The sequence below is a fragment of the Coccomyxa subellipsoidea genome, assembly GCF_000258705.1.
Source record: "Coccomyxa subellipsoidea C-169, whole genome shotgun sequence".
Classification (NCBI taxonomy): domain Eukaryota; kingdom Viridiplantae; phylum Chlorophyta; class Trebouxiophyceae; family Coccomyxaceae; genus Coccomyxa; species Coccomyxa subellipsoidea.
The window spans coordinates 66,330-93,296 of NW_005178020.1; the positions used below are offsets into that span (position 1 = coordinate 66,330).

Sequence of the window (26,967 nt, forward strand, 5' to 3'; positions counted from 1 at the left end):
ACTGATCTGAGCCCATCAGCAGGAACGCCGCAGGCCTGAAAAAGAGAAACCATTCCTGCAGGAACCACGTCCAAGATAGCAAAATTTCTTGACCCGTGACAGTTCGCATGTCTATCGCGTGATTTCCGGAGTTTATGCAGAAATTGCGGTCCACAACAGCGCTACTAAGTCAAGCCATGAAGCTTGCTGCTCAGAGTCTGCTGCAGGAGCCACACCTGGTTACCTTCGGTTCCAGGCGCTCTCTGTTTCATGGCAACGGCAGGCTGCTCTTTGCCCGCACGAAGAGCTCGTATGGACCCAGCACAGCGGGATGTCGTCCCGCCGCCAGCCTCACGGAGGCCACGCCGAGGATAACACGCTTTGCATCCGGCCGCCTCTCCTTCTGCAGCCAACTGCTTCCCAAGGAAGGCGGACGCAAGGTTTCTACCGGGGCAGCTGCGGTGCGCTTTTACTTATCATAATTAACCGCTTGCAGATCACACAAGACGCGTAAGGAGCTGTTTCATTTCACGTGCTACGTCTCGGAAGGTGTATCCACCTACTACATGTTCCAGGATATTTATGAAATCCGTCTGTGTCAGGCCCATGTTATGTAACCTGGAATGGTTCTGCCTTGATTATACAAGGGAATCTGGTTCCTGCCCGCTCACATCACCTCCAGACTCCTTGGGACACCTAGCCACTGCACATGTTTGGCTTTGGCAGCTGCTAAGTCATACGGCTCCTTATTTTCGTAGTTTGTTCTCCAGATGTGTGTACTGGCAGATGAACAATGGAGCTTTTTCCCCATCCACCATCATCTGCTGCTGCTAATTGCTGCTAATTGGATAGATGCAAGTTTTGTGTAAGAGCTGAGAGGTATTCTTCGTGTCACAGCTCGACTATGACGAGATGGAGGAGACAGAGGAGTACTACGACGAGGATGGCCCTGGCAATGACGAGGATGAGAACGTGCAGAGGGCGCGCCTCTCTCTCGCCAGCATCTTTGGCGAAGCAGAGGTCTTGGAAGTGGACGAAACACAGCAGGACGAGTCACTCCTGGTACGTGCCTCTGCCTTCCTTTGTAGCTCTTACTGGCACCCTCAATGCTGACCCTGCGCCAAGGGAGAGCATCCATTTGACCTCCCAATGGGTGCACACTCTTACACTGCACCCATCTTTCTAGTCTGAAACTGTGGCGCTCATCAGGCTTCAGCACCTCTCCCTGTGGCAACAGGAAGCCCCATGAAAGCCCATGCATGCATGGTCCTGCTAGTGAGTACCGCATTCTGGAACAAATACATGTGACAGGGTGATCAGATTGAAGATTTTGCTGCTGGAACATTGATCTATCTTGCGTTGACCACCAACCTGATATCCTGTGCTTGCGCACGTAATCCACCTTGTCTGCAGCATCACACTGCGCTGTATCAAGCTAGCTTCCCTCTTGAAATTGTGTGCTAATGCATCACTAAGGGCTGAGAGTGATGTGTCAAAGATGAATTGTCCTGACATTGCGCTGCTGCGCGCAGCTGGCGAACTGCGGCCTGTCGGACGAGACGGTGGCGGCCTTGGGCAAGCGCAACATAAAGGCGCTCTTCCCCATCCAGAAGCATGTCTTCGGACCCGCGCGCGCCGGGCGCGACCTCATCGGACGCGCGCGTACCGGCTCCGGCAAAACTCTCGCCTTCGCGCTGCCGGTGCTCGAGAATCTGCTCAAGGTGAGTTGACTGTGTAAGCATGCAGCAATGCCATATGGTGGGAGACTGTGCTATGGTCCTGAGATCAGTCACTTCCACGTTCAGTATTCGATGGCAGCTTTGACTGCTGTAGATTATCAAGATCTTTACATAGGGCAGTTGTAAAGCACTGCTGAAGCTTTGGAACACCTTGTTGCGGGTGATTTACTTTTGACTGGGTGTAAATTTGGTGTCCAAGACCTCAAGTTTCCCTGTGCAAGCAAGATGCTCACATGCAAGTGGTATGAAAAAAATAATGGCTGGCGTGCAGGAGAACAGCCAGAGCCCACCACAGAGGGGCCGGTCCCCCCGCTGCATAATCCTGGCGCCCACGCGCGAGCTGGCCAAGCAGGTCGAGAAGGAGTTCCAGGAATCCGCGCCCGGCCTCAACGTCGGCTGTTTCTACGGAGGTGCGGCCTGAAGTGGCTCGCCTCCTGTTTCTCCGTGCCACGCTTAGTTGTGCACAGAGGATATGCCTTCGAGGCATCTCCGGTCGCATGGCCGGCATCAGTGTGGGATCTTCTTGGCAAAAGCATTTCGTCAAATGTCATCCTTGCAATACCCAGTTGGCTGCGAGACAGGCCTTGTCACAGGCCACTGCCTCCAGAGACTATTGCACGACTGTGTGGGAATGACTCTGTGGGAGGCAGCTTGCTATTCTGCGAAGTGGCAATCAGCGTAAAAAGTTTGTGTGTGTGCGCATTGTGCAGGTGTGGACATTGGCGGGCAGATCAGGCAGCTGCGTTCAGGGGTGGATGTTGCGGTGGGCACGCCCGGCCGAGTCATCGACCTCATCAACCGCAACTGCCTTGACCTCTCCCTGGTGATTATCCCCTGCCCCCCCTGCCAGGATCTTTCATTTTGGAGCTTTGCACCTGCTCATTTGCACCTGGCCAATTACGTAAGGAGTCTGGGAATTGGAATCGTGCCGAGTGGCTCTGTGTTGACGACTATCAAGATGCAAGGTTTGCTTGATCAGGGTCAGGTCAGAGAGGGTTGGTTTCTGAGCAAATGTCTCTGAGAGTGGTTCCAATGTCTGCAATGGCTGCTGCTGTTGTCCTTTGATTCTGGTGTGCTCAGACGCAGCTTGTCATGCTCTGGCATCTAGCTAAAACGTTTGAGACCCCATGCCTGATGCTGCTCAAGGCTTGGTCTTGTGTCCTAGACGAACCCAACCCAGAAAGCCTTCCTGTCGCGATGAAGCATGATGAGGCACTTTTTTCTGTGGGGTTATTGTCTAGCTGGGCAGACCCGTTTGTGATCCTGGGCGAAGCTCAGGGTATTTCAGGAATTCAATATAGTTTGTGATTTCAAACTCACGCTTCAAAGTGAATTCGCTGCGTGCAGACCCGGTTTGTCATCCTGGACGAGGCGGACATGATGCTTTCCATGGGATTCAGCGAGGACGTGGAAATTATTCTGGACAGTGTGCCGGCTGAGCGCCAGACCATGCTCTTCTCTGCCACAATGCCCTCCTGGGTCAAGAACATCACACGCAAGCACCTCAAGAACCCGGCCCTCGTGGACCTCGTGGGGGACGCGCAGAGCGGCAAGATGCCCGACGCCATCAAGTGAGCCTCGCTGCCTCCTGTTTCCCTGTATAGCGAATCAAGCAATTCGTTACAGTCTGGCGGGATGTGGGATCCATCGTTACGAGTCATTAGTTTTCAGACTCTTCTGTTTGCGTGCTCTTCCTTGTTGTGCCCAGATTTACCAGATCAGCTGCATGGGCGCCCCCTCACCTGTCCAGGAGGGTTGTCTGTGTTGCGCCATAAATGTGCCCAGCTATGCTGCACGACAGACTATTGCAATTGGCCTAGACCCATCTTGGGTGCTGGACAGGAGACCGTCAAGAAGCAAAAGTCAGGTCATGCAGCACTGACGAGCACCAAGTTCTTGCACAGTCTTGCTGAGCATGTGCGGTGTGTTGCAGGACGATGGCTGTGCACGTGACGCAGGAGGCCAGACGCAGCATTCTGGTGGATCTGATAACTGTGCACGCGCTGGGCGGCAAATGCATTGTTTTCACACAGACGAAGCGTGAGGCCGATGAAGTGGCGGCGTCACTTTCGCTCGTACACCCCTGCGAGGTGAGGGTTCTTACCCTAGCCAGGGGTTGTCAGGAATGAAGTAACAACCCTGCCATGCACGATTTTATGGCTGGCATACTTACCCGCTCAATTTCCCGGGATGTGGAGAAGGCTGTGTGACCTTTGGAGGCGCTCATATCACCTCCGATTTTGTCGAATGCTGGGGTACTTGGGAGTACCCCAAAGCGTGTCTGTAGTGATGTGCCTTCTTGCAGAGGTTGCACAGCTTTCATCTTGTCTTGTGTGCGACAAGGACACAGTGTTCAAGGTTCTTTCTTTTGTACAAAAACTAGGGGAAAAGGGCAGCTACGCACATGTTCGGGCAATGCTTATGTTTGTGGGGGATAGGCAGCTATGCACTTGATCTTGCAATGCATATGGTTGAGCTCAAATCCTAGAATGCAGTGACTACTTTTTTAAAGAAAACACACTCACTGTTGCTACTCTCCCTGTGCAGGCGCTGCACGGTGACATCTCACAGGCTCAGCGCGAGCAGGTGCTCAAAAACTTCAGGAATGGCAAGTTTACAGCGCTCGTCGCCACAGATGTCGCCGCTCGCGGCCTTGACATCCCAGACGTCGACCTGGTGAGTTTCTTCTCCTTATAGCCTTGCTGCATGGGATGCTCCTATTTTGCACCTGCATTTGTCTCCAAACATGGCCATTTTTTAACCCTGTTGTGCAAGTCAGGCAGGGATTTGTGACTTTAGAAATGGCAATGTCCCACACCCACTCTGAAGTAGGATGTCCATCAGATCATCTTGATGCAGCTCGTTCCCAGCAAGGGGTGGCATGTGCTTCTTCTTAGGATTCACCACCCATATGTGCTGACACCAGCGTTCTGAGATGCTGACATCAGCGTCGCCACGTGCGCAGGTGGTGCACTATGACCTGCCACGCGACACAGAGGCGTTCCTGCACCGCTCCGGCCGCACCGGCCGCGCCGGCAAGACCGGCAGCACGATCGCCGTCGTCCTGCCGCGGGACCGCTCCTACTTCCGCCGCATGTGCGCAGAGATCAAGCTCAAGGATGTCGAGTACATATCTTCGCCGAGCCCCTCCGCCGTAATGGAGGCATCTGCCAAGCAGGTACGCGCACAGCTGTGACTTCTGTTACACACTCCAGCGCGCCCTTGCAGTAAGGACTTACTGTAGTGCTCATTTTAAAACCCGCCCCCACGGCGGTGCAGGCAAATTTCCAAAGCAACTTTTAGGGGTCCTCCTGACTTCAAAAGTATGCGTGTCATGCTCCATTACATTGGGCTTGTCGAGAGCTTTCCAAATACGGTCTGCAAATTATCATAGGGTCTAATTTTTTGGGTAGATAGGGTCTTCTTCAGCCACCGGTTTTTTCTGTTTCGGAGTCACGGCATGCATGTTATGTGCGATGTGGCTTTGCTTGTGGGATCGCTCGTCTGCAAGGCTGGAAGCGCTCATTCACGGGCGTATTCGTGCGCTCTGGGCCCGTTGCCTAAACACTGGGGCAGTGGCTTTGTTCTTCTGCATGCTTCGAATTGCATGCATACGTGTTGTCCTACGAAGCCCGAGAAGGTGATAATGTGTGTTTCACATGGCAGGTGCTGAGGCGGCTGGACAACGTGGATGAGAAGGTGATTGAGTTCTTTGCGCCGGCGGCCAAGCTGGTGTTGGAGAGGGGTGACAAACACGACGCCATGTGCCGCGCTCTCGCTGCCCTCTCTGGGCTCATAGAGGTGCCCAAGCCTCGCAGGTGGGCAGCCCTCTCTGTCTCTATGCACCATTATGCTGCATCTCTCCCTCTTGTGGTTGCAGGGTACTAGTACCATGGCTGATTACGGACTGGGTGCTGGTGCCTCCCACGCCCACAGCGTTCTTTATGCTCTGCGTTGTGATGCAGCAAGTCTGCCGTCTCATGGTTGTATGGTCACAAGTGGTCATTCGAGTGGAGTGGTATCTGCTACCACCCACCCCAGTGTGTGCATTTGTCAGAAGTTGGGCTTTTGCCTTCTTTGTGCCTATAGAATGGCAGTAGTTTGACATGCGGATTATGCTCAAATCTGCAAGCAATGCACGTTCCCAGTCTGCCGCATTTTAGCGATCTTTGTGTTTCCAGTCCGGTGAAACTCCATGGAACTGGATTAGGTGGTCACAGAGGTTTCTTCCATATCTAGAGTGACTTCTGTTGCTGATGTGCGTGCTTGTGTGCCTCTGCAGCCTGATCACACAGGAGGTGGGATTAGTCACAATGCGCGTCATGTCTCGGCCGGGGCGCATCACTCTCCCCGGGCACGTCATGACGATCGTGCGCAATGTCATCGGCGCTGACGGCGTCACCGGCCTCGGCCGCGTGCGCCTGCTGCAGGACGATCGCGCCGGCATGGAGGTGGGCTTCCCTCCTTCAATTTTGAGCTTCAAATGTTCATTTGGTAGTATGGCAACAGCTATAATTTAAGACGAGCACATGCGTATGGCAACAGTTATAATCTAACACGAGCACATGCGTCAAGCGACAGAGGGAGAGTTTGGGATTGGAGAGCTTTTATCTGGCTTGCAGCAAGTAGACGATGGCGTTGTAGGCCGTTTCATGCCATGGGGAACTTTACACCTCGATATGTCATCCGTTGCGCAGTGCTCACTCCTGGTTCCACTTCTCCCAGTCTTGAAAGTCTCTTAGATGGCGGGGAAGGCCACTCTGTAGGAGGTTTAAAGGTTGAGAGAAGTGGGATCAGAACTTGCTCCACCTTTTGAGCGATAGAAGTCTCACTGAGCCTTCCATTCCACTTTCTGCGCAGCTTCCTACCCTTTGCAAGGTTTTAAAAGTTGAGGGTCATCTTGTGAGGGACAGAGGGGAGCTTACCTGGCACTTGCTCGGAGCTCTACCATTTTCTGTCATGTCTCTCTGAAGTGGGCAGTTGCATAGCAGATGTATGGGCGGACTCCATCTTTTGCAGTGGAGTATTCTGGGCCACATCTCCTGCACAGGAGTTAGTGAAGACTACAGTAGTCTTAGCCGAAGGTTCTTTAATATTCCCTGTTCTGGGAAATTCTAGTCTTAGGCTGAATGCTGAGTGCGTGCTTGTGCTGGCAGGGTGCGGCGTTTGACGTGCCTCAGGAGATTGCAGACAAGATGATGGAGAATGTGGAGGAGCTGACTAAGCGCGGTTTCGAGCTGGACATGCCCATCTCACTCCCAGAAGAGCCCTTCCGCGGCGGCGGTGGCGGCGGCGGCGGCCGGGGTGGCGGCCGTGGCGGGTGAGTGACTGTTTATTGACAAGAAAAGCTGTTGCAAGGGAGAAGCCTTCCCTGTGGCGCATACCGTAGTCAGCACCATATTCCCCGCATAAAATATTTATTCCTTCTTAAGAAGGGTCGAAAATTAAGACCCTAACATGCAAAATATGAACCCTATGATATTTTTTAAGACCAGTTTTGGACTGCTCTCGCCAAGCCCGACCCATTGGTGATGATGAAACACCAATTAAGGACTGGCTCTTTTAAAACGGCTCCAAGCATTTAGCGCATTTTGAGGGGTGCGGGAATTATGGTGCTGACTACGGTAGCTGTATGTGGGCATGGGATGAAAAAGGTTTATGCAGGTGCAGCACCACTTTCGCAGATTTGCTGGCATGTTAGGATTTTGGATCGGTCTGGTTTGTCAACCCAGCAGAGAATGGCATTGCAGGCCAAATCCTGATCCTCTTTTCCACAAGGCTGTGATTGTGCTGTTGCATCTGGTTCACAAAATGCACAACGGTAATTGAATGAGAGATCGGTACACTGATTTTCCATAGCTCAGATTAGAAGCAGATTAGAAGACCAGAAGCATCCGAATGCAACAGCTGATTGTTAAGTCGCCTGTGCGCAGATACGGAGGTGCCAGGAATCAGGGAGGCTACGGCAGGAGTAGCGGGGGATACAGCAGCAGGGGTGGTGGCGGCGGCGGCTACGGCGGCGGCGGTGGTGGTGGTGGTTACGGGTCACGAGGAGGTGGCAGCTACGGCGGCGGTGACCGTAGGAGTAGCTACGGGGGCGGTCGCAGCGGCGGCGGTGGCGGCGGCAGCAGAGGCTATTCCGGCGGGGACTCGTGGTAGATACGCGATCACCCCCGGGGGCTTTGCACTATTACGCGCAATACAGCCGGCGCCCATTTTGCTGGAGCTGAGAATCAGCTCAGCTGTGATGCGCTGCGCCCTTGGCAGATATAGCACAGCTATGCTCTGAATAGAGTTGGAGGGAAGGGCTCGCATAATGGGGCCTCAAGGGCAGGCTTGCTGGAAAGAAGCACATTCTTTGCGTCGCTGGCCCTTCTGCCGTGGGATTAGTGCGTTCGACTGCAAGAGCTATTCCCGCAGCAGAATGTGTTTCGAAGTCCTCAAGTGGGCGTCAGGGACAGGCAAGATGCAAAGTTATAATTGGCATCTTGGGCTCTTTGGCAATTCCAAGAAATTGCTCTAGAGGGACGCGCTGCCAGCAACTCGCAGTGTCATGCACCATGGCCTGCAATTTTTACTGGGCAGCCACAATTCTTTGTCCTAGCAATTCGACCATGTACACTAGGCAGCAGCTGCTGCTAATTGGACAACTATAGGCTTCCTGCGTGGCGGGTGCATCACTGAAGTGAGCTTTACTGGGAGCCTATGCAGCCAGCAGTGAAGGTTGTTGTCGGAGAAATTAATCGTTCCACTCGGCTGGTGCTGACTGGCTAGTTGTCCCCTCTCTGATTTCAGGTGGGTTGTGATGAACTGAATGCATGCGAAGATGGTCTTGACTTCCTTATATACTAGGTGCACGAGAACTTTAGTGACAGAAATCAATCTACAGAGGTTCCATGCCCCACTAATACTCATAAGCAATGTGGAGGAGATCTCTGGCTAGGAGATGAGACAGGGGGAAAATTTAGATAATTTTGGACTCAAATTTGTGGATGGGTTCATGATTGTTGCACCTGGCACCGTTGCAATGCTGTAATGGAAAATTGCTCAAATCAGCTATCATCATGCTGTGCGATGATCTGGCAGCACAGCGTGCAGGACAGACGTTGCAGACTGTGCTGTGCCAGATCATCGCATTACGCTTGGCATTTCAAATGTCACATTTGTCATTTTGAGTGGTTTACTCTTGGCGCCCCACAATGATATGTTGCCAAACTTCAGCTGCGCTGCAGAGCCACGCGTACTATGCGTACTATAGTACTAGTATACAGCTGAACTTCATTGAATCCACGCTGACAAAGGTCTGCTGCTTAAATTAAAAATTCAACTACAGCGCAGCGCTGCGGGCAGCCGCTGCGGCGGCCGTTGCACACTTCTAATCAAGCACTTATTATTTTCATCGATGTGACTGCTGGTGTTGAGGGGATGTCAATGTCTGAATCAAATAGTCAGCACTTTCTGCATGACCTCATCCTCTGCGTGCCACGTCAAAAGGATGGATCAAGGCAGACATTCTGCATTTTGCATCTCGGCCTCTTCACCAAGTGCGCTGAGATTCAAATTTTTTCAAAAGTCGCTGGTCGCTGCGTATTCTAATTTACAGACGTGCAGCTGCTCAATTTCACCGATCGCTATTTTCGTTGAGCAGCTAACTTCCCACCTTTTCGTCCACTAATGTTACAAAGATGCTGCAACATACAAGAGTCGAATAACACTACCAATTTCTGTTTCTGCCATGTAAGGCTTGCTCTGCGCAAGCTGTCGTCACACAGCTCCTGCGCCCTCTTCATCTCACCTAGAAAAGGGCACCCTGGCCAGGTCTGAACAAGCACAATTCTCGATCTTGCTGTCTAAAACCACAGTACAAATTCTGACCTACCGATACCGCCTTGTAGTGTCCTTCTATTCAGCGTCGAGCTATCCGGGATGTTAAGGCCAGCCTTGGTGAAATTGCACTAGTCAGGACACTTGACGTGAATCGCTGCTGGTGTTTCCTGCAGGCCTTCCATCAGATCTCAGCACTGCAAGTCAGGGCTAGGGGCGCACAGACTGTCCAGGAAGCAAGGACTGCTGGAACACACGCTGCTGCTTCCACAGCCGATGGCAGACACACCAGCTCGCCTGACAGGCCAGCATCATCCTCGAGAGGTTCAGAAAGCACCAGCGACGCAAGCACCAAACCCAGGCTCAACGAGAGGGCCACGCAGAGCAGGGCAGCAGAGCTCTTTATGGGCCGCAGCTCAGCACAGCAGCCAGGCCCGAATGGCAGCAGTAAAGTTCCCTTAGAGAGCGGTGAGAGCGATGCTGGCAGCGCAGAGGCGGCCGCGGCCGAGCGACGGCGCTCCAAGGCCGAGGCAGGGAGCAGTCAGGCGCAATCCAGTCAACCGGGGTCCAGTCAGGCGCAGTCCAGTCAACCGGGGTCCAGTCAGCTGGGGTCCAGTCAGCCGGCAGGCCCCGGCAGGACGGTGCGCCTGATCAAGGGCCCCGGCGGACGCCTCATCCGCGCGCCGGTGGCGGCCGGCTCGGACGATGAAGACGGAGATCCGCTGCCGACAAGCAGAGCTGCGCGCACAGAAAATCCCGGTGAGCGCTTGCTCTGCATGCTGTCTGAGCATGATACTATTGTAGGATGCTCCACCTTGATGCATTGTGCAGCAGAGAGCCCCCCCCTGCTAGCTGCAGTGTGTGTCCATGCACCACCAGTGGCGACTGCAGCCCTTTCATTCAATCTGCTGAGGGCCATGTCCACAGGGAAGATGTGGTGATGCTTGCAAGCCGAGGGGCTGTTAAGCCTCTGTCATGCAGGGGAAAGCCTTGCTCTTATTTGACTGAATGTGCATGGGGGAAAGATGTCTGGGGCGATCAAGTGCACATGGGAAGTCATGACGCAGTCGCAGCATTCATGGTCCTTCAGGACACAATTGAACATGTGAGATCTCTCTCTCATTTCATTATATTGGCTTGCAATGAGGCCAGAAGTTTTGCCCTGTCTTTGCCTGTTCTGTGATTCAAATTTGAATACAACTTGAATCTGCGCAGAGGAGGAGGGAACGCGGAGGACAGTGCGGCTGGTGCGGGGCCCTAAGGGCGAGATGATGGATGCGCGGAAGGTTGCCGGCTGGGTCACCCTGCCAGACGGGCAGCGCACCGTGTGCCCGCGCTGCGAGGGGCAGGCCTTCATCCGCGCCAAGGGGGTGAGCTCGCTAATGCCTCGTGCACAAGACATTGCGACAGGGGATCATTTTTTTCCAAGATAGCGCATGCAGGATGTACAAACTGCTGAGGTCGCTGCACACTGAGCGGTCGGTGTCAAGCATGATCAAATCTCCATCTTTTAGCACCGGAGATTGTGTTGGGCCAGCCTGCGTCCTGCATTTCGCAGGTTGCAGGCGGTGTTTTGACGTGGCTTTTTATGACCGGTGGGTAATGTAAAGAAAGGGTCAAAAGGATGGCAAGCCAATGAAGGTCAATTGTGCCTGCAATTGAAGAGGCGTCAATTCCTTGCAGAGGCTGGAGCCGTGCCCAGTGTGCCAAGGCTGGCGCGGCACTGGCGCAGGCGAAGCCGAGATCGACGGCATGGATCCGCGCGGCGGCGCGCGGCCGCGCCGGACCGGGGGCGTCGGACGGCGGGGGCCACTGTCGGACGAGCACAAGGAGAAGATACGCGCGTCTATGGCCGGGCGAAAACGGCAGCCGCTGCGGGAGGAGCACAAACAGTGCGTCTCCTGGTTAACATTTGCGGGTATTTTCATGGCTGAGTGTCCAGGAGCCTTTCCAGTGGGACAGGATCCTGGACATTTCATGAGCCTGAATGTTCAGGAGAAATTATTCCAGCCTTAACGCACACCGGCATGGAACGAAAGCAGAAGCGTCCTACATCTCTTTTTGCAGTTTCATGAATGGATGCACGCAGGCGTGCAAGGCAAGCAAACGCATTCAGAGTCTCTCTTTGCAGATTCTTTTCAAGTGTGGCTGTGCACAGGCACGCAATGCAAGCATAGGCGTCCTGAATTTCTCTTTGCAGTGTAATTTTGCATGGATGCATGTATGCAAGTATGGGCTGCAGGCATCCGCCGTGCAAGAGCACCATTAGGACGGCCTTATTGCTCCCGCACAGATGAATTTTGGCAGAGCTGAATTTCTGATTGTCAGGGTTGAGTTTGGAGTTATGGCCTGTCATTAGTTCATCTTCAAGGGCGCGACTGGACTGTCCTGGTGTGGCTTAAACACACATGAGGCAATTTCCTGGGGTTCTTCCTCTTGGTATTACTCAGATGGGGTAGGACACATTCGCACAGTTTACTGGGCATCCTGTATTGCAGGCTCATCAGTGCATCAAACTTCTGTTGTGCCCTCGGATGTGCAGCCTGCAGGACCCTTCATGACTTTTTCATAGGCAGAGAAATCTCGGAGTGCGCTTGTGGCTCTGCTTTTAAAGAGTTAGTAATGATCGTGACGTGATGGTGACTCGCAGGCGCATAAGTGCGTCGATGCGCGCGGTGCACAGCGAGGGGGGGACCCGGCAGCACATAAGCGCCAGCGCTCGGGGGAAGGCCAAAACGTGCGCTCTGTGCGGAGAGGCCGGTCACAACAAGCGCACCTGCCCCCTCAATCCCAGCGCAGAGGTGCGCCGCCGTGGACAGAGTATGAAACCGCTTATGTGCATCCCTGTCGCACTTTCAGATGCCCAGACATGGCTGTTAGGTGCTGTCAGACTGCGAGGTTGACAGGCGGCCTCTACTCACTCACAGCAGCACGTTAGCTGATGCATGTGTGCATTCACATTGTCCCGGCCAAATCCTTTCGCTCACACGTCCATGTCCGGGCAAGCTGTGGGGTCATGGATGCCACATGTCTCTCTCTGACTCCTGGAATTGTGAAGCAATCGTCTGCATGGCTACTCCCTCGCAGCCATGTGGAGACTGGGCTCATGTTCAATTGGCTGTGCCTTCCTTTGCAAGGCTGCCAATTTTCAGCAGTTTCCTCGATGTGTAGGCGCCCGCTGCCAAGCGGCCCAAGGCGACGATGTATCCTCGGCCGGAGGGTGGGCCGGTCTTCAGAGGCGTCACATGGGCTGCCAGCAACGGGTGCTGGCGCGCACAAGCCTGGGATGGCAACAAGGTGGGTTTTGAAATGTTCTTTGGTTCTCTCAAATCAAATCTATGCACCCTTTATTGAAGGTTTTGATGTAGGAGCGCTGAGCCCGAGCCTGCCATGTCTTGGGCTCGTGTGGGCTCTCATCTGGGCAATATTTTTCCTGTTCTTTGACTGCATTCTACCAGCCATTGCCCATGTAAACCCAACTGAGGCCGTTCCTATGACATGGAACAGAGATACGTTCCAGGTGAAGTAGCACGTCTTGTTCTTTTGGTGGTTTGGACGCTCGGCCCTTGATCAGATACAAACATTTGTTCATGTGTCCGGAGATGTGCAAGCATGCTGCTGCGCCCAATGAAAATTCTGACAATATCACTAGCATTAGAGGGCAGAATTCTAATTTAAATAGAAAATACGAAATTGAAAGTGGACCCTGGCCTAAACAGGTGCAGTGCGTGGGATTTTTTGACGACCCTGAGGAGGCGGCCAGGGCGTACGACCAGGCGGCGCTGCAGTTTCGGGGTGACAAAGCGGTGACTAACTTCCCCCGGGATGACTACGAGGAAACTTCTTCAGAGCAGCCGGCCGCCCCCGACGATGAAGCTGAGGAGGTGCAGTCATCTTGTCCTGGCCTTTCTTGATCAGATGACCTGTGGGATGGGCACAATTTTACAGCATGCATAGCTGTAAAGGCAGATTGGAGAGGCACATGTTGGTGGTTGAGCTGAATAATTGAGTGCGCGTTTTTGGACCCTGTCATAGTCTCTTACTTGCACGGATTCGCATGCTCGTAGGACAGGATTCCAACTGTATATGAAGGAACATTTTTCTGCAGGTGCCCGATCTGGTAGAAATTGGGGCTGAATCAGCGTCCAGTCAGCCGGTTGCTGCTCAACCTCTTCCTGCAGCCGTGGAGGAGCGGAGAGCAGATCTGCAGCAGGAGAAAGAGCTGGAGAATGTATCAGAAACGCTCCATGCACCCTCTACAAACGGTATAATGTTTTGCTAGTGCAAGCATTTATATACATGAAATATTTCAACTGGCAAACAATGCACCTTTTGGGATCATGTGACAGCAATGTGCGTCAGAGGAGACATTACTCATGCTGTTGGGTTTGCAAGCTTGTACAAACGTGCACCAGACTGCCTCCTGTGAGCGTTGACGGTCTGACAAAGCTGCAAGTGTCTGTACCGAAGGATGCCATGCAAGGTGGATGCTTCCTCCAGCATGAGCATGTCTCTTCCCTCCATGCTTGCAGGTGCAACACAACCAGATCCGGCGACACAGGCACCTGCAGCAGAGTTGAGCGCCAGAGAGGCAACCACAAAGAAGAATGCACCCGGAGAGGCTAGCAGGCAGGCAACGCAGCCGAAGACAGCGCCGGCCAGGAACGCCTCTGGAGCCAAGACGGCGCTGAAGCAGGTTTGGCATTTTGACCCTGCCTACCGTTGCAGTGGATGTCTTCTGCAGAGCTTGTCTACTTGTCCTGCGCAAATGTTGTACTTCTCAGAGTGTAAAGGGTCAGTGAACACAATGAGCAATAGCTGCTTGGATCTTGCTTGGATCTGGCGGGTCCATCAAGGGGCAGGATGGGTGTCAGCCCAAACCTGCAGCTGTCTGCACGTGTGCTTCTTGCCTCAAGCAGCGTGTGATATTTGCATCACTTAGTCATCACGAGTAGTCTTTGGTCAGTGTCAGTAAAACTGACTGAGCCTCGCGCAGGTGGCGGCCAAGGCGCCGCCGGTGGTGTTCCCTCTGCCGATGACTCGTGAGGAGGCGGTGCAAGGCGCCGTGGAGGGTATCCTGCGCGCATGGGCCGCAGGTGAGCGCCCCATTCTGATGCTACTTATTCCGTAGAAATTTGCTAAATCATGCAACTTTGGCAATAACTGTGTTGCCTACTTCAATGAGCCCACTTGCCAATCAGACTTAACATTGTCAGCTCTCACGGTTTCTTCTGGATGCTTCTGCGAGTGGATCTTTGGATTCCAGGATTATTGCAGTGAGCTTGAGTGAAATATTAGTGTGCAGCACATGCGTAGACAAATCAAGCCATGGCTGCTAGAAGCAAATTGGGAGGTCCTGGAATGATTTTGTCACAAATTCCTGGACCTCCGATTTTACTTACACGAGACTTGGGTTGGCCAAAGATAGGGAAGGTTGAGAGGCTGTCATAGAAATGCTGCTGTAGCGCACCTGATCCTGGTGGACAAGAAAGATGATAATAACAGTTAAGGAAGAGTGTATCCTGCGCAGGCAAGCGGCGGCAGCGGGTGGAGCTATTGCTCCCTGAGGACGGGGCATCGCCGTTTGACGGTGGCGGCTGGCCCGGGGGCGTGAAGCAGCAATTTGCGGCGGTACGGTCCATGGTCGAGGCCACGCTCATGCAGCTCAAGCAGCGGCCTGAGTTCAGGGTGCGCCCCCTCCCCAATCCTCCTGTGTTCACTCTGTACAAATGCGTCACAGCGTACCTAGAACACGCGCAGCGGATTTAGGGAGAACGTGCCAGCCGTGTCATTGGAAATCTGCCAGGCAAATATTCGGATGCACAGTCTTACAGATTCAGCGCCTTCTAAAGCACCCTGTTCAGCCAAAGGGTTGGGTCTGCCAAGATTCCTGCTCCAAAGGCCTGTATCAAGGTGTCGATGCAGCCCTTTCTCTAATTTTACCCTGTCAAGAAGCATCTTTTTTCTGTGCACTTGGCCTGATCTTCTCCATAAGGCATGCTTCTTGCAGCAAGGAGGCCCTTTTTGTGCAAGAGTCTGGCATGCATGAATAAATGATCATGATACAGGGCCGGTTGGAGGCGCGCTGGCTGGATGAGTCCGACTGCGTGGGAGCGTGGCAGAGCGACTCTCTGGCGGCCGTGGTGCTCCCCACAGCCGACTCTTTGGATGCGCTGAGAGAGATCGATGCGGATCGCGGCGGCCGGCGGCTGATCCTAGTCTTCAACCCGCAATGGCAGACCGACGGCCAGATCGTGTCAGACTTTGGGTGCGCTCTCTTCTTTTCTGCCCCTCTTTCTTGTGTTCTATCGCGTGTTCCGTTGTGTTGGCGCCGGTGCTGGTGAGTCATGCGTTTTCATTATTTCCCGTGTCGGTAGGGGATCTGATTCAAGCCTTTCAGATTAAGCATCCACCTCCTCACCTTGCGCTGCTTCTAGCAGAATGGCCGTGCTGCCCAAACAGGCACCTCCAAGGCTTCAGCCTCATTGATTTCCAATAGACAACGTGAGACATAGGAAGCATGGGTCACGCTGCGCCGCAGCTTTCAACTTGTGGCCCCGTATTCACTGACCTGCCCTACCATTTGCTGCCATTACATCACGCTGTTCCTGTTTCTCCCCACCACACAGCGGTATTCCTGGTGTAGAATTTTATGCATGTGTGGCATGTCTAACAAGCACCAGTAGTGTATTGTAGACACATCAATCCATTGATCGGGTCAGCTCGGGCTCTTAATCTCAGGTCCTTGGGAAATTTTGCGCTGCGGTGCAGGTTTGGGCGGAGCAAGCAGGAGGCGGAGGATTTTGTGGGCAGCTTTGAGGACGCGGCGGTAACTAAGCGGCTGCGCATAATGGGCGACGACGTGCGCCTCTTCCGATGCTTCCCGGGGGACTGGCAGGCGCGCCTCCTTTCCTTATTCTTGCAATTACTCATGTTTCTTTTTTTCTTTTCTTCCATGTTGAATCTCAAGGTCAAGGGTCGTTGAAGTTAGGAATCAAGGTGTGAAGGCAAATGAGGTCTCTTGTTCTTGCCGTGTTTGAGGGAAGTTTTGGGGGTATGCATGGCAACGGATCATGAGAAGCTCCAAAGCAGAGCATGCACCTGAAAGAGTTCAGATTTGTTGTGAGGCCACTTGTCATGCCGAGCAAAGCTTTTCCTCGCATGTCTGCCATGTCGTGCAGTCCAGAAACAAGAGGGGTCTCTGACTGGAAATGCCCATTGATTTGATGCAGAGCACGGAGGCTGATGGAATGTCAATCGGTTGCATGCGCGCAGGTGCACTTCATATGGGCGAATGGGCAGGGAGCGCTGTTGGCAGGAGTGGAAAGAGTGCGGCCCGGCTACGAGCGGCTGCTGCAGCTGCTGCGGTCTGTGCCAGGCTCCAAGGCATCGCGCTCCTGGGTGGACCGAGTCAATCCCTTCACGCGGGTACGCGCTTGCAACTTCCTGTCGTTTTGGAAGTGATCAGGGAATCACATCATTTGTTTTCCTTCCCTTTGGGACTTAGTGGACAGCCACAGGGGCGTGATGGGCTCATCATTCAATGAAAGCAATCTTCCATTCAGCCCCTCACTGTGATCTCGTACCTGAGTGGCAGCAGGAGTCTTCAATGAGAGGTGGCTGCAATGCACACCATGCCTTTCATGCCAGTCATCATGCATGAGACGGTTGTCAGCAGCTGCAAAACGAGTGCTGTGACTCATGTCTACGAGGACACATCCACATGTGAACGGCGCAGATGCTGGGAGGAGGACTCTTCCGAAGAATTGGATTGCACAATTCTGGGTCTCGCATGCATGCATGCTTGGTGGGGCATACGACACTTCACAGAAGATTCTCACGATCCCACCAGGCTGATTTATGGTATCTGAATCTCATCTACAGTATGCGATACACAGCTCATAAATTTGCATATCGCAATCACGGTTGCTGGCGTGCATGCAGCTGGGCATGGGCAATGGCGCATCGGTGGAAGAGCTGCTGGCCGCGAGAGATGCGGCCGAGCGCAGAATGCGCGCAGCACAGAACGGCGTCAGATCTCCGATCCCGGCCGCCGATCCGCTCATGCCGCCGCTCGGCTCTGGTGAACTTCTCTTCCTGGTGTCCATCGCAATGCTTTTGTTACCACTGAGTGATAGCTTGTGAGGCAGCTCCCTTATGCAGCTCCATCCTGCTCCTGTTCTGATTTGATGTTCTGCATGTAGTATTTCTTTACTGAGTAAATGCCTGCCAGGAACAGCTGCAGCAAACTAGGATAAAAACTGTGCATCTGGTTTCTGATCGAGCGCGAGCGCTCCTTTACACATGTAGATGCGCAATGTCAGCGTCTTGAATAGGGAGCTCTGATCTGCTATTTGCAGCTGCCTGAGCATGAGCAGTGACTCGCATAATGTAAATTACTTTAAACAACACAATGCTGTTGTTGTTCTGGGAATTGATTGTCTTTTTTCTACTGCCGCCAGGCTTGGGGGAGGACGCGAGATCAGGCGCAGTGGCGCCAGAACAGGCGGCGCTTACTAAGGCCGCAAACAACGAGTCATCGTCGGACAGCGCACGGCTGGAGCGCGCGGGGGCGGCGGACCGGTTTGGGGGCGTTGACATAATTACGGGCCGCCCCGTGCGCGATCTAAAACTGGATCCGGTGCTGCAGCTGGCTCGCTGGCAGCGGTCCATCTTTGGGTCCAAGGATGACTCTGTAGACGAGGAGGGGGAGTGAACATTCTGGAGGATTTATATTTTATAAGGCCCCTCTGTGGGGGCTGAGACTTGACTCTCTGTACAGTAGCAGCAAATTTCTTTTGTTTCTGGATTGTCACTGAAATGTTACTGCGAAGCAGTGAGCAAGGGCATTCTTATGGGGCGGGGGAGAGATTGAGTTCTTTGATCGAGAGCCTGTACCCTGTGTGCACTGTGAGCTTGCAGCTGGTGAGTCGTGGACATCAGCATTGTGACACTGGAATTCTGGATATTTGCCATGGCATTTGCATGCCTGGTGCCAAGTGCGCATCTTGTGCCCACTCGGAGCACTTGCTGTGCATGTGCATTGAGGCCTTTGGTCCTCAAAGGATCACAAAGGGATCCCACACATTGATTTGCAACTTTATAGTGAATGCCAGGTTAGCGAGCGAGGACGGGACTGCAGTGAAGACAGTCGCGAGATAAAGTCAAAGTCCATGCGTGCACGTGCATGAACTCATTCGAATGCATGTGCACAAACATGTTATGTAGTACATACAGAGTTGCTGTCTCAGTGATCCAGTGAGTAATGAAATGTAATTAGTAATATTATGGTGTCGGTTTACACACAGGCTACATGCATGGGCAGATTATTATTATTGTTATTATTAGTATTAGTATTATTATTATTATTATTATTATTATTATTATTATTATTATTATTACATATTTTCCAGACCTCAAGGATTAGGTACGTCAGGCAACACCTGAATTATTGCTCTCCAGTCTTCTCGATTCTTGCACTTCCTCCACCAGTCATATGCATATGCATGCCCAACAGCATCAAGGTCATCTCTCACATAGCCACTGTCTGCTGCTCTCCAACTGATTCACGGCGCACACACACTTTGCTCCCAGGCTCGGAGTCCTGCATCCTTGTTTCGTTGGTTGCTGTACATCGAGGTGATCTCATCTCGTCACCGCGTGTTGTTTGCAGGCATTGCTGTCTGCCTGTTGATTTGTCTTGTGCCTTACCCTGACTCACCTGAGTGTTTTCAACAGACCTAGCCAGACACACCTGTCCGCTCTTGCCAGTGACGCACTTCGTCTGTTGTGTCCTAAACTGTAGGTGAATTGCCTGATCTCGGTCGGAGTAGGCCACTTGCCACCATAATTTTTTTACCTGTAACCTTCTTCGCTTCAATCATCTTGGGTGCAATTGCACTTCATGCAGGCCTGTCCTTCACGCTGGCCTTGTGTACAGAGCCCACCTTGTCAAGTGCAATTGCTGCATAGGCTCCAAGGCCCACGACAAACACTAGAGCGTAGCCATATCTGCTGTAGGGATGCCGTCTCTGGGCCTGCACAAGACAAGCACCTAAAATCTCACCAAGGCAAGTAGGTCTTCCAGATGCAGAATTTATTGAATATATCTTTCCATTGCTGCTGCACCAGCTGCGCAGCTGGAGGCACCGTCGTCGAAAGGATGGAAACGCAGAAGAACCCCAAGACGGTCAAGTAGATGACTTGTTGCGTGTCTCGAGATATACATTTGGAAATCCTTACGTATTGCCAGAGCTCCTTCATCGATGGCGGGCTGTATCCCTCTGGCACTGTGAAGGGCTCAGGGGCCTTCTTGGCCATCTCCTCCATCTTCCGCAGTTCCTCAACCTGGGACCAGCCGTGCGTGGGGCGATGATCCTTATGATTGTCTCCCATGAATCGATCGATCTTTCACTGCCTTCACTAGCGAACAAAGCCAGCAGCGCAACAAGGTGATCTAACACAACGATTGCTCCCAAAGGACAATTCTGCACTACGATATAGGAGATTAAGGTTCACAGCCACGACGGAATAACTCGTGTGTGGATCACATCCAGGATGCTGTCAAGGATCTGAGACATGAGCCTGTGCTTTGTCATGTGACGATGACTGTGCATTGCAGCGAGTACTTCCGGGGATGCGGGGTCACTAATTGGGTCCCCTGATCTTCCTTGTAGGGCATGGAAACCCTGGTCCCCCAGGGGTTCCCCCAGTGCCACCTGCACGGTGCAGGTCAAGCAATGCCAGAGCATGCTTTTGTAACACCACATCAAAGTTCTGATGAACCATCATCTTCTAAGACAACGTAATATGTACCGTAAGCAGGGTGCTGAGATAAGTAATGTTGTTAGCGATACTTCACATTGCACTTCAGACCTGGCTTGCAACTAGCTAGTACTATAGACTTATGCATCCCAGTATCATGCCATGATGGCAGACAAGATTTAGTTCGCCTCACTCTTAGAATATCAAGTAGGGGCGCCCGCAGGCCCGGCCGGCACAGCCAGCTCTAATACAATACACCTACCAGTACAATTCTATTGGGCTGAAGAATACTAGTAGGGCCCCACGGTGTGGCGAAAAACATGTCCATGGCCTTTGGCTTTGATTATGCCGACATTGACCCTCACTAGTAGGAATTTCTGATAGTAGGGAATTGGGTGTCTTAGTTGCACCAAGGTCTTGGTGGGCCCTTGGTCAAACCCTGTTTACTACCAAGGGGGAACTCAGGTACATGTCACACAGTTAACAACGCGTTGTGGCATTAGTGCGGGCTTAGCTTGGCTTCATACCTTAGCAGGACAGTGCCAGAGGTGGACTAAGGTTGCTAATGATATGCACCATGCACTGTTATATGATATGTATACACGGAACAAAGTGGTCATCAACAAGTGCCAAAGCAAATTAGCATATATTAAGGGTTCTACAAAGTGTTCAGTCAGAAATAAAGGCATTTACTAAATAAGTAGTATTTATCTATATATAGTGCATACTGTCTTTCCATTTTAACCATAAATTGTGGACAATTGTTTGCACAAGCAAGTACTAGTAGTACAAAATTAAAACGCAGGATGTTCATTGCTCTTAAACTGAGAGTCTCAATCACACTGAGGCTCACCTTTCCCCACCTCTCACACTCTCTCGTTCTAAGGTATGCCTGTGGTACTAGTGTGATGATGACTCTGAGCATGTGTTGCACAGCAACCTATATATATGGCAGAGTCACGATCCATACACATATAGAGTAGCATCAACAGACTGCAGTATCTTTTTTAGTGCCACTCCCGTAAGATCTGGCCCAAACCCTCGATGAGGTAATTGTGGCTAGCGCTGCTCAGATGTTGCCTGTCACCCTCACACGAATGCACTTGAAAATTTTGATCAGATTTTGCAGCCAACAGCCGGCCTACAATGGTTGTGAACCAGATAGCATGCTGCTTTACCATGTGAAAACTGCGGCAGTGCTGTGGCGTGCGTTTGGGTACTCACGGGAACTCATACACGTTGACGTAGCCGTTGCCTGAGTTTCCGGCCAGCCCTGCGCAGTTGCCGTTGACGGACGCAGCAAGATAGGAGGACCCAGCACCGGCGTTGCCAGGAGGCTGTCCATTGCTTGCGCCCGCGCCACCTACATAGCCTGCACCGCCTCCACCGCCTACAACAACACAGCTATGCACCCTGATTAGCCGGCCAATGTGGGTAGATATATATATGATATGATATGATATGTATCATTGATGCCGACCTGCAAATGAAAGGGAAGGTTGCAGCGCCTCATGGAGATGAGGTGCACCGTCAAAGTTGCAACAATACAATTATATGCCGAAAAAACAAAGACAAAGATATTGGAGGAATTGAGTTGTATATGGCGCTAATGCAGGGGTAGTCTCCTGAAGGCTCCACGATTGCATACTCAGTACAGGCTGTACACGTACCACCATTGAAGCCAGCACCACTGCCACCCCCGCCGCCGCCACCATATCCACCATCCTACAGACGGGCAAGCATGTGATGTTGTGCTTGTGCAGTGCAACACAATGAGAGCAGCTGTAGTGTACAGTATGCAATTGCAAAGCCTTCATGAGACTCACCCCCCCATATTTTGAAACTTCTGTGCCGGCACTAGAGGTACTTCCAGTGCCACCGATGTATGTGCTTGTTGTTGCATTGCCCACGGTTGCCCCACCTCCCCCGCTTCCACCATCACCATTTCCTACACACCATGAAGGAGAGTATGTGGTCGGGTTGGGCATCTGACACAATATGGCTGTGACCACATGTTTCAGTGTGAAGTTGCCAGTAAAACATGAAGAAGTCTGGATCAAGACCAAGGACGTGTACACCACATATCATCCTTTCAAATGCATGGGTTGCAGTCTGCAAGCATGCTGGCCAAGGATGCAGAGCCTCATGGCACAGGATTGGCGAGAAAGAAGGTCTTGCACCTCCTTGCCCTGGTGTCCCCGTGCCAGCTCCACTCCCGCCGCCAGCTCCACCAGCTGGCGATGCATTTGCAGCACTGCATGCCACTGAAGACTGTCCGGGTACAAGTCCAAAAATTTGGTAGCCACTGCCACCACCACCGCCGCCTAGAGAAGAGCTGGGATGTCAACAAATCGGGTTGCTACAGACCTGATCTATAGGGTACTAGTACTACTGTAGGGTGTTACCCTAGCTAGGGTGATGTGTTGGAAGTCTTGCCTGTGAAGAGCACTTTTGCATTCGAGGTGATGGCGTTCATGAGATTCCAGTACGACACCGTATGATAGCCGTGTAAAATAGAGACAATGTACCTGCTACAATTGTTGGTGCAGCTTGACCGTTGGTGTAGACAGCACTAAGGCCCCCGCCACCCGCGCCTGGTGCATTAAAGTAGTTGCCGCCGGAGTCACCCTGGCCCGCCACGATGATGGTGACAGGGACTCCCTGTTGCAGGGACGCGGTGGCTGTGACTGTAGCTCCCAGGCCTCCCAGGCTTTCCCCTGATGTTGTTCCACCTTGCCCGCCCGCCACTTTAAAGAAATAGTTGCCACTTGAGAGTGCGGTGAACGTCTGCATGGGGCACAAAAGCGCGTGGGCGTTGTCGGCGTTGTTCCTTTCTTACAAAAGCATGCTCCCTTGTCCATCATGCCCCCATGTCGGGTCTATACATGCATGCAAACTTGCTTGTGTCACATCGTAAGAAGGTGGGAGAACAAACAGCTGCAATTTAAACACGAGCACCATGCACAAATGTCTGTATGGGGCATAGGTGTGCCTCAGCTCTGCACTGTGCAAAGGCACGTGGTGAATCATGCAAAAGTTGAGAACGACAGGAGTTTCTGGTGTAGAATTTCTTCAATCATGCACTTGGGGTACGCACAAGGGTGGTCACTTGCATGCTGAAAGAAGCAAAGTGACAGGTAGCCTTACTTGGGGACCATTTGAAAAAGTGAAGCCTGCCACCAACACAGCTCCAGTGGGACCTACAAGATCCACAAAGTTATTGAGCTGCTGTGATGGCTCTAGTACACATTCCATCGAGTGTGCTGATGCGATCCTGTTGCACATGCAGATGTCCGGCAGGTGCAGGATGAGGCAGCATGTGCTAGGGAAGACACACCAGTCGGGCCTGTGGGTCCGGTGAAACCTGTTGCTCCAGTGAAGCCTGTGGCACCTGCAGCGTCCATGAGGATGTCAGCTTTGAGACGCATCAGAAGAAACATGCCAATGTGAGCCTCTTGCTGAAGGGGGAAGTGCAGAAGAAGATTGGTTGTGAACCAAGCAGAACACACCTGTCGGGCCTGTGTCTCCAGTGGACCCTGCAGTATCCGAGAGGCTGTCAGCTGCATTTTGGTGGCAACAGTGCTACATATCAAAGCAAACATGCTGCAGATGCAGAGGAATGACAAATGCAGGATGAGGCAGCACCTGTAGAGAGAAAACAAACCTGTCGGGCCGGTGTCTCCGGTGAACCCTGTGGCTCCGGTGGGGCCTATAGAATACATGAGGCTGTCAGCTGCATTGTGATGCCATATGCAACGCATGGGGGATGAATTGTCAATGTGAGTCTGTTGTGATGCAGCGGACTGGTGGATGGAGGATTAGGCAGCTTCAGCATGTCAGATGGCAGAACACACCTGTGGAGCCTGTGTCTCCAGTGACACCTGTGGCTCCAATGAAGCCTGCAGGTCCAGGAGGCTGTGAGCTGCATCGTGATAGCAACTTTGCAACACATAGGTTAAACTAGTGCAGTTTGAGGCTCTGCAAATGCAGGATTGGCATGTGCAGATTGAAGCAACATGTCAGATGGCAGGACACACCTGTAGGGCCTGTGTCTCCAGTGAATCCTGTGGCTCCGGTTGATCCTGTGAACCCTGCAGGTCCAGGAGGCTGTGGAGTGCACTGTGATAGCAACCATGCAACACATCAGGATAACCCATGGGATGTGAGCTTCTTGCACATGCAAAGGATTCGCATGTGCAAGATGAGGGAGCATGTCAGATGGCAGGACGCACCTGTAGAGCCTATGTCTCCGGTGAAACCTATGGCTCCGGTTGATCCTGTGAACCCTGCAGTTTGGACAGACTGTGAGGTGCACTGTGAAGAGAAGCGTGCAAGATGAAGCATGTGATGTGAGCCTGTTGCAATTACAGGGAATATTAGAAAATTAGCAGTGCAGGATGCTGCAACATATGAAATGGCAGGACACACCTGAAGGGCCGGTGGGTCCAGTCTCTCCTGAAATGCAAAGGTGTTCATTAGTATGCCTATGCTTATGGAATATTTTACCTTCAGCTCCATAGATTACGCTATTGACGAAATGTTGATAAATGCAGCAAACACTAAGAAGCGTGTTTTCCTCTTCAATGCCAAAATGACACACCGTTTGCTCCATCGGTGCCGTTGAAACCCTGCGCAAGAATATACCTGCATAAGTCTCTTAAACAACAGCATTGTGTTGTGGCACCATGCAGCTAAGGCACACCAACTTACCGGGGTCAGTGCATTAATTTGCTCGACCAATTGGTTGATGGTCAAATTCTGTTGGTTGATAACCAAGGTCTGTTGGTTGATGATCATATTCTGTTGATCATTCTCGCTTTGAACCTCGCTTTGAACTCTCTGGACCTCGCCCTTGCTGGCGGGAAGAAAACTGTCGACGCCCCTGCTGGGGAGCCTAACATTGAAAAACTTTTGGAACGATCCTGCATGGAGAACGTCTTGATTAGAAAAGGTAGTTGCGCTCTAGCTTCCTTGCCAGTTTGCCATGCATCTTAACATGCCTATAGTGCGTTCATGCCGTAAGATAACAGTGAGCTGTGCGATCTTGCCTGCAAGCACTCACAAGGAGTGAAAGAGAATCTGCATTGCTAACACCAAAACACGGCTTCAATAGGATCACGAAATACCTGTGTTGCTATATGCCCTTGCGCCACATGCATCAGCACTTCTAATATAATTGAGAGTGAGCAAGGTTATTTTATTGCCAGCCAGCAGCACTCACCTCCCAGACCTGGCAACAACGTGCCCAGCGTGGTCGAAGCGGGATCGTCATGCGGTGTGTCATCCGGTGGGAAAGGGGCACCTGCAACTCATTCTGGAGTACTGAAGTCTACGTGATTTATTCACTTCCACAACTTAGACACGATCTCAGCAAGCGAGGGACTTTGACAAGCCTCGGACAAAATTGAGTTGAGGATGAACACTCTCAAGGACCTGCAGTCGGGTAAAATTCTCACCAGCATTGCATGCCACGTGAAGTGCCAACACGCAAAGAAGGTGTATCGAAGCCTTTGGAGTGGCCCGACGTGCTCTGCACGAGGGCCTGCACAAGAAAATGTCGACAACAGGCTCAGTTGGGCAGATTGGCTCTTTTGTAGAAAACCACTGCAAGAGGGAGTACTGTAAAGGCTTTGCGTCGTGAAAAATCTGCACGACACGCAGGATGCCCTCCACTCAAGGCATCTCACAGCAGACGTGGCAGTGTTGATTTGAGTACGAGGTCCTAACCAGCAATTTGAGGTAGGGAATGGCTCACCCACTTCTTGCCATTGGCCAGTGCAGCAGCTCTGGCGCCACTTCGCTGTGCCTCATGTGTTTTGCATCAGGCTTATTGCACCTTCGGGATTCTTGCAGACGACAAGGGGACCCCTTGAAGGGTACTATTATAGTACTACTATATGTCACACATAGATTTGAAATCTAAGATTTCATACATGAGACCCGCATTATCTCCCGTGGATGCAGGCGTTCCCTGCGCGTCTCGGAGTAGGGAACACCTTCGTATTTCAGTTGCAAAAGTCACGATCTGCTACGGTGTACCTTCAGCAGGCCATACTTTCACGTGCGGTTAGCTCTGGGACCATTCCCCCTGATTTTAAATGCTTTGAAAAGTCCAGACTGTTCAAGAAAGAGGTCTATGCACACTTCCCAAGGCTTCCAATGAATGCATACTGCCCAAAACATGCTTGCATGCATGTTGCCTACATAGGCGCACGTGCCGTTTTCTAGACGTATTGGGTGCCCAACTTTTGTGGGACGCGTCTCGGACGTGCAAGTACGCGTATCCGTCCTGATACACGTATCCGTACTGTGCAACTATGATTTTGATCTTGCTCTAAGATGGAACCTGTGCATTTCTGGTCATTGTCATCATGACCATGATGGTGACTGTGGTGCATGAAAGAAGAAAGAACGATGCGCTCATGCTTAGTCTGGATGGGGGTGATTTGTGGCTCAAGATAAAGGCGGCATGTGTGGTCTGCTAACAGATTCGAAGCTGAATTCATGCTTGAAACTGTTTTGCAGAATCCTTTCAAAAGAATACACCCTCCATGGACGCGTGCTTCGGCCTGCTGAGGTCGGCGCTGTCCGCCGAGGCACGGCTTTGGCATGCGTTCGCTCTGTACGAACTGACATTACATGGCAGCGCTGGTCAGCCTCA

At 52.2% G+C, this 26,967-nt stretch overlaps 4 protein-coding genes across 4 annotated transcripts; 2 read left to right on the forward strand and 2 right to left on the reverse strand.

Annotated features, from left to right (window-relative positions):
• Nucleotides 1-891: 891 nt before the first annotated feature.
• On the forward strand, nucleotides 892-8,767 carry COCSUDRAFT_54896 (DEAD-domain-containing protein; the record flags this gene model as incomplete). Its single annotated transcript, XM_005642931.1, has 12 exons — nucleotides 892-1,041; nucleotides 1,512-1,700; nucleotides 1,990-2,128; nucleotides 2,429-2,541; nucleotides 3,066-3,289; nucleotides 3,652-3,808; nucleotides 4,266-4,394; nucleotides 4,684-4,896; nucleotides 5,385-5,536; nucleotides 6,001-6,169; nucleotides 6,875-7,038; nucleotides 7,652-8,767. 12 exons carry the CDS (start codon nucleotides 892-894, stop codon nucleotides 7,875-7,877), a joined length of 2,025 nt encoding a protein of 674 aa, XP_005642988.1. The 3' UTR covers nucleotides 7,878-8,767.
• Nucleotides 8,768-9,946: 1,179 nt separating this feature from the next.
• Nucleotides 9,947-18,258, forward strand: COCSUDRAFT_45253 (hypothetical protein; the record flags this gene model as incomplete). The annotated part of the gene is made up of 15 exons (XM_005642932.1): nucleotides 9,947-10,301; nucleotides 10,758-10,912; nucleotides 11,101-11,137; nucleotides 11,275-11,434; nucleotides 12,193-12,343; nucleotides 12,714-12,839; nucleotides 13,262-13,426; nucleotides 13,651-13,773; nucleotides 14,539-14,638; nucleotides 15,073-15,230; nucleotides 15,611-15,810; nucleotides 16,314-16,404; nucleotides 16,818-16,970; nucleotides 17,487-17,625; nucleotides 18,005-18,258. 15 exons carry the CDS (start codon nucleotides 9,947-9,949, stop codon nucleotides 18,256-18,258), a joined length of 2,367 nt encoding a protein of 788 aa, XP_005642989.1.
• Nucleotides 18,259-19,399: 1,141 nt separating this feature from the next.
• COCSUDRAFT_34494 (hypothetical protein) lies at nucleotides 19,400-20,120 on the reverse strand. The gene has a single exon (XM_005642933.1). The coding sequence runs from the start codon at nucleotides 19,935-19,937 to the stop codon at nucleotides 19,605-19,607; it is 333 nt and encodes a 110-aa protein (XP_005642990.1). The 5' UTR covers nucleotides 19,938-20,120; the 3' UTR covers nucleotides 19,400-19,604.
• Nucleotides 20,121-21,526: 1,406 nt separating this feature from the next.
• Nucleotides 21,527-23,734, reverse strand: COCSUDRAFT_60115 (hypothetical protein; the record flags this gene model as incomplete). Its single annotated transcript, XM_005642934.1, has 5 exons — nucleotides 21,527-21,696; nucleotides 21,977-22,031; nucleotides 22,487-22,560; nucleotides 22,835-23,023; nucleotides 23,644-23,734. 5 exons carry the CDS (start codon nucleotides 23,732-23,734, stop codon nucleotides 21,527-21,529), a joined length of 579 nt encoding a protein of 192 aa, XP_005642991.1.
• Between the last annotated feature and the right edge of the window lie 3,233 nt (nucleotides 23,735-26,967).

What these genes read in the sequence shown, in the direction of transcription:
- COCSUDRAFT_34494 (XM_005642933.1), bottom strand. Translation starts at nt 19,937, where the DNA reads ATGGGAGACAATCATAAGGATCATCGCCCCACGCACGGCTGGTCCCAG.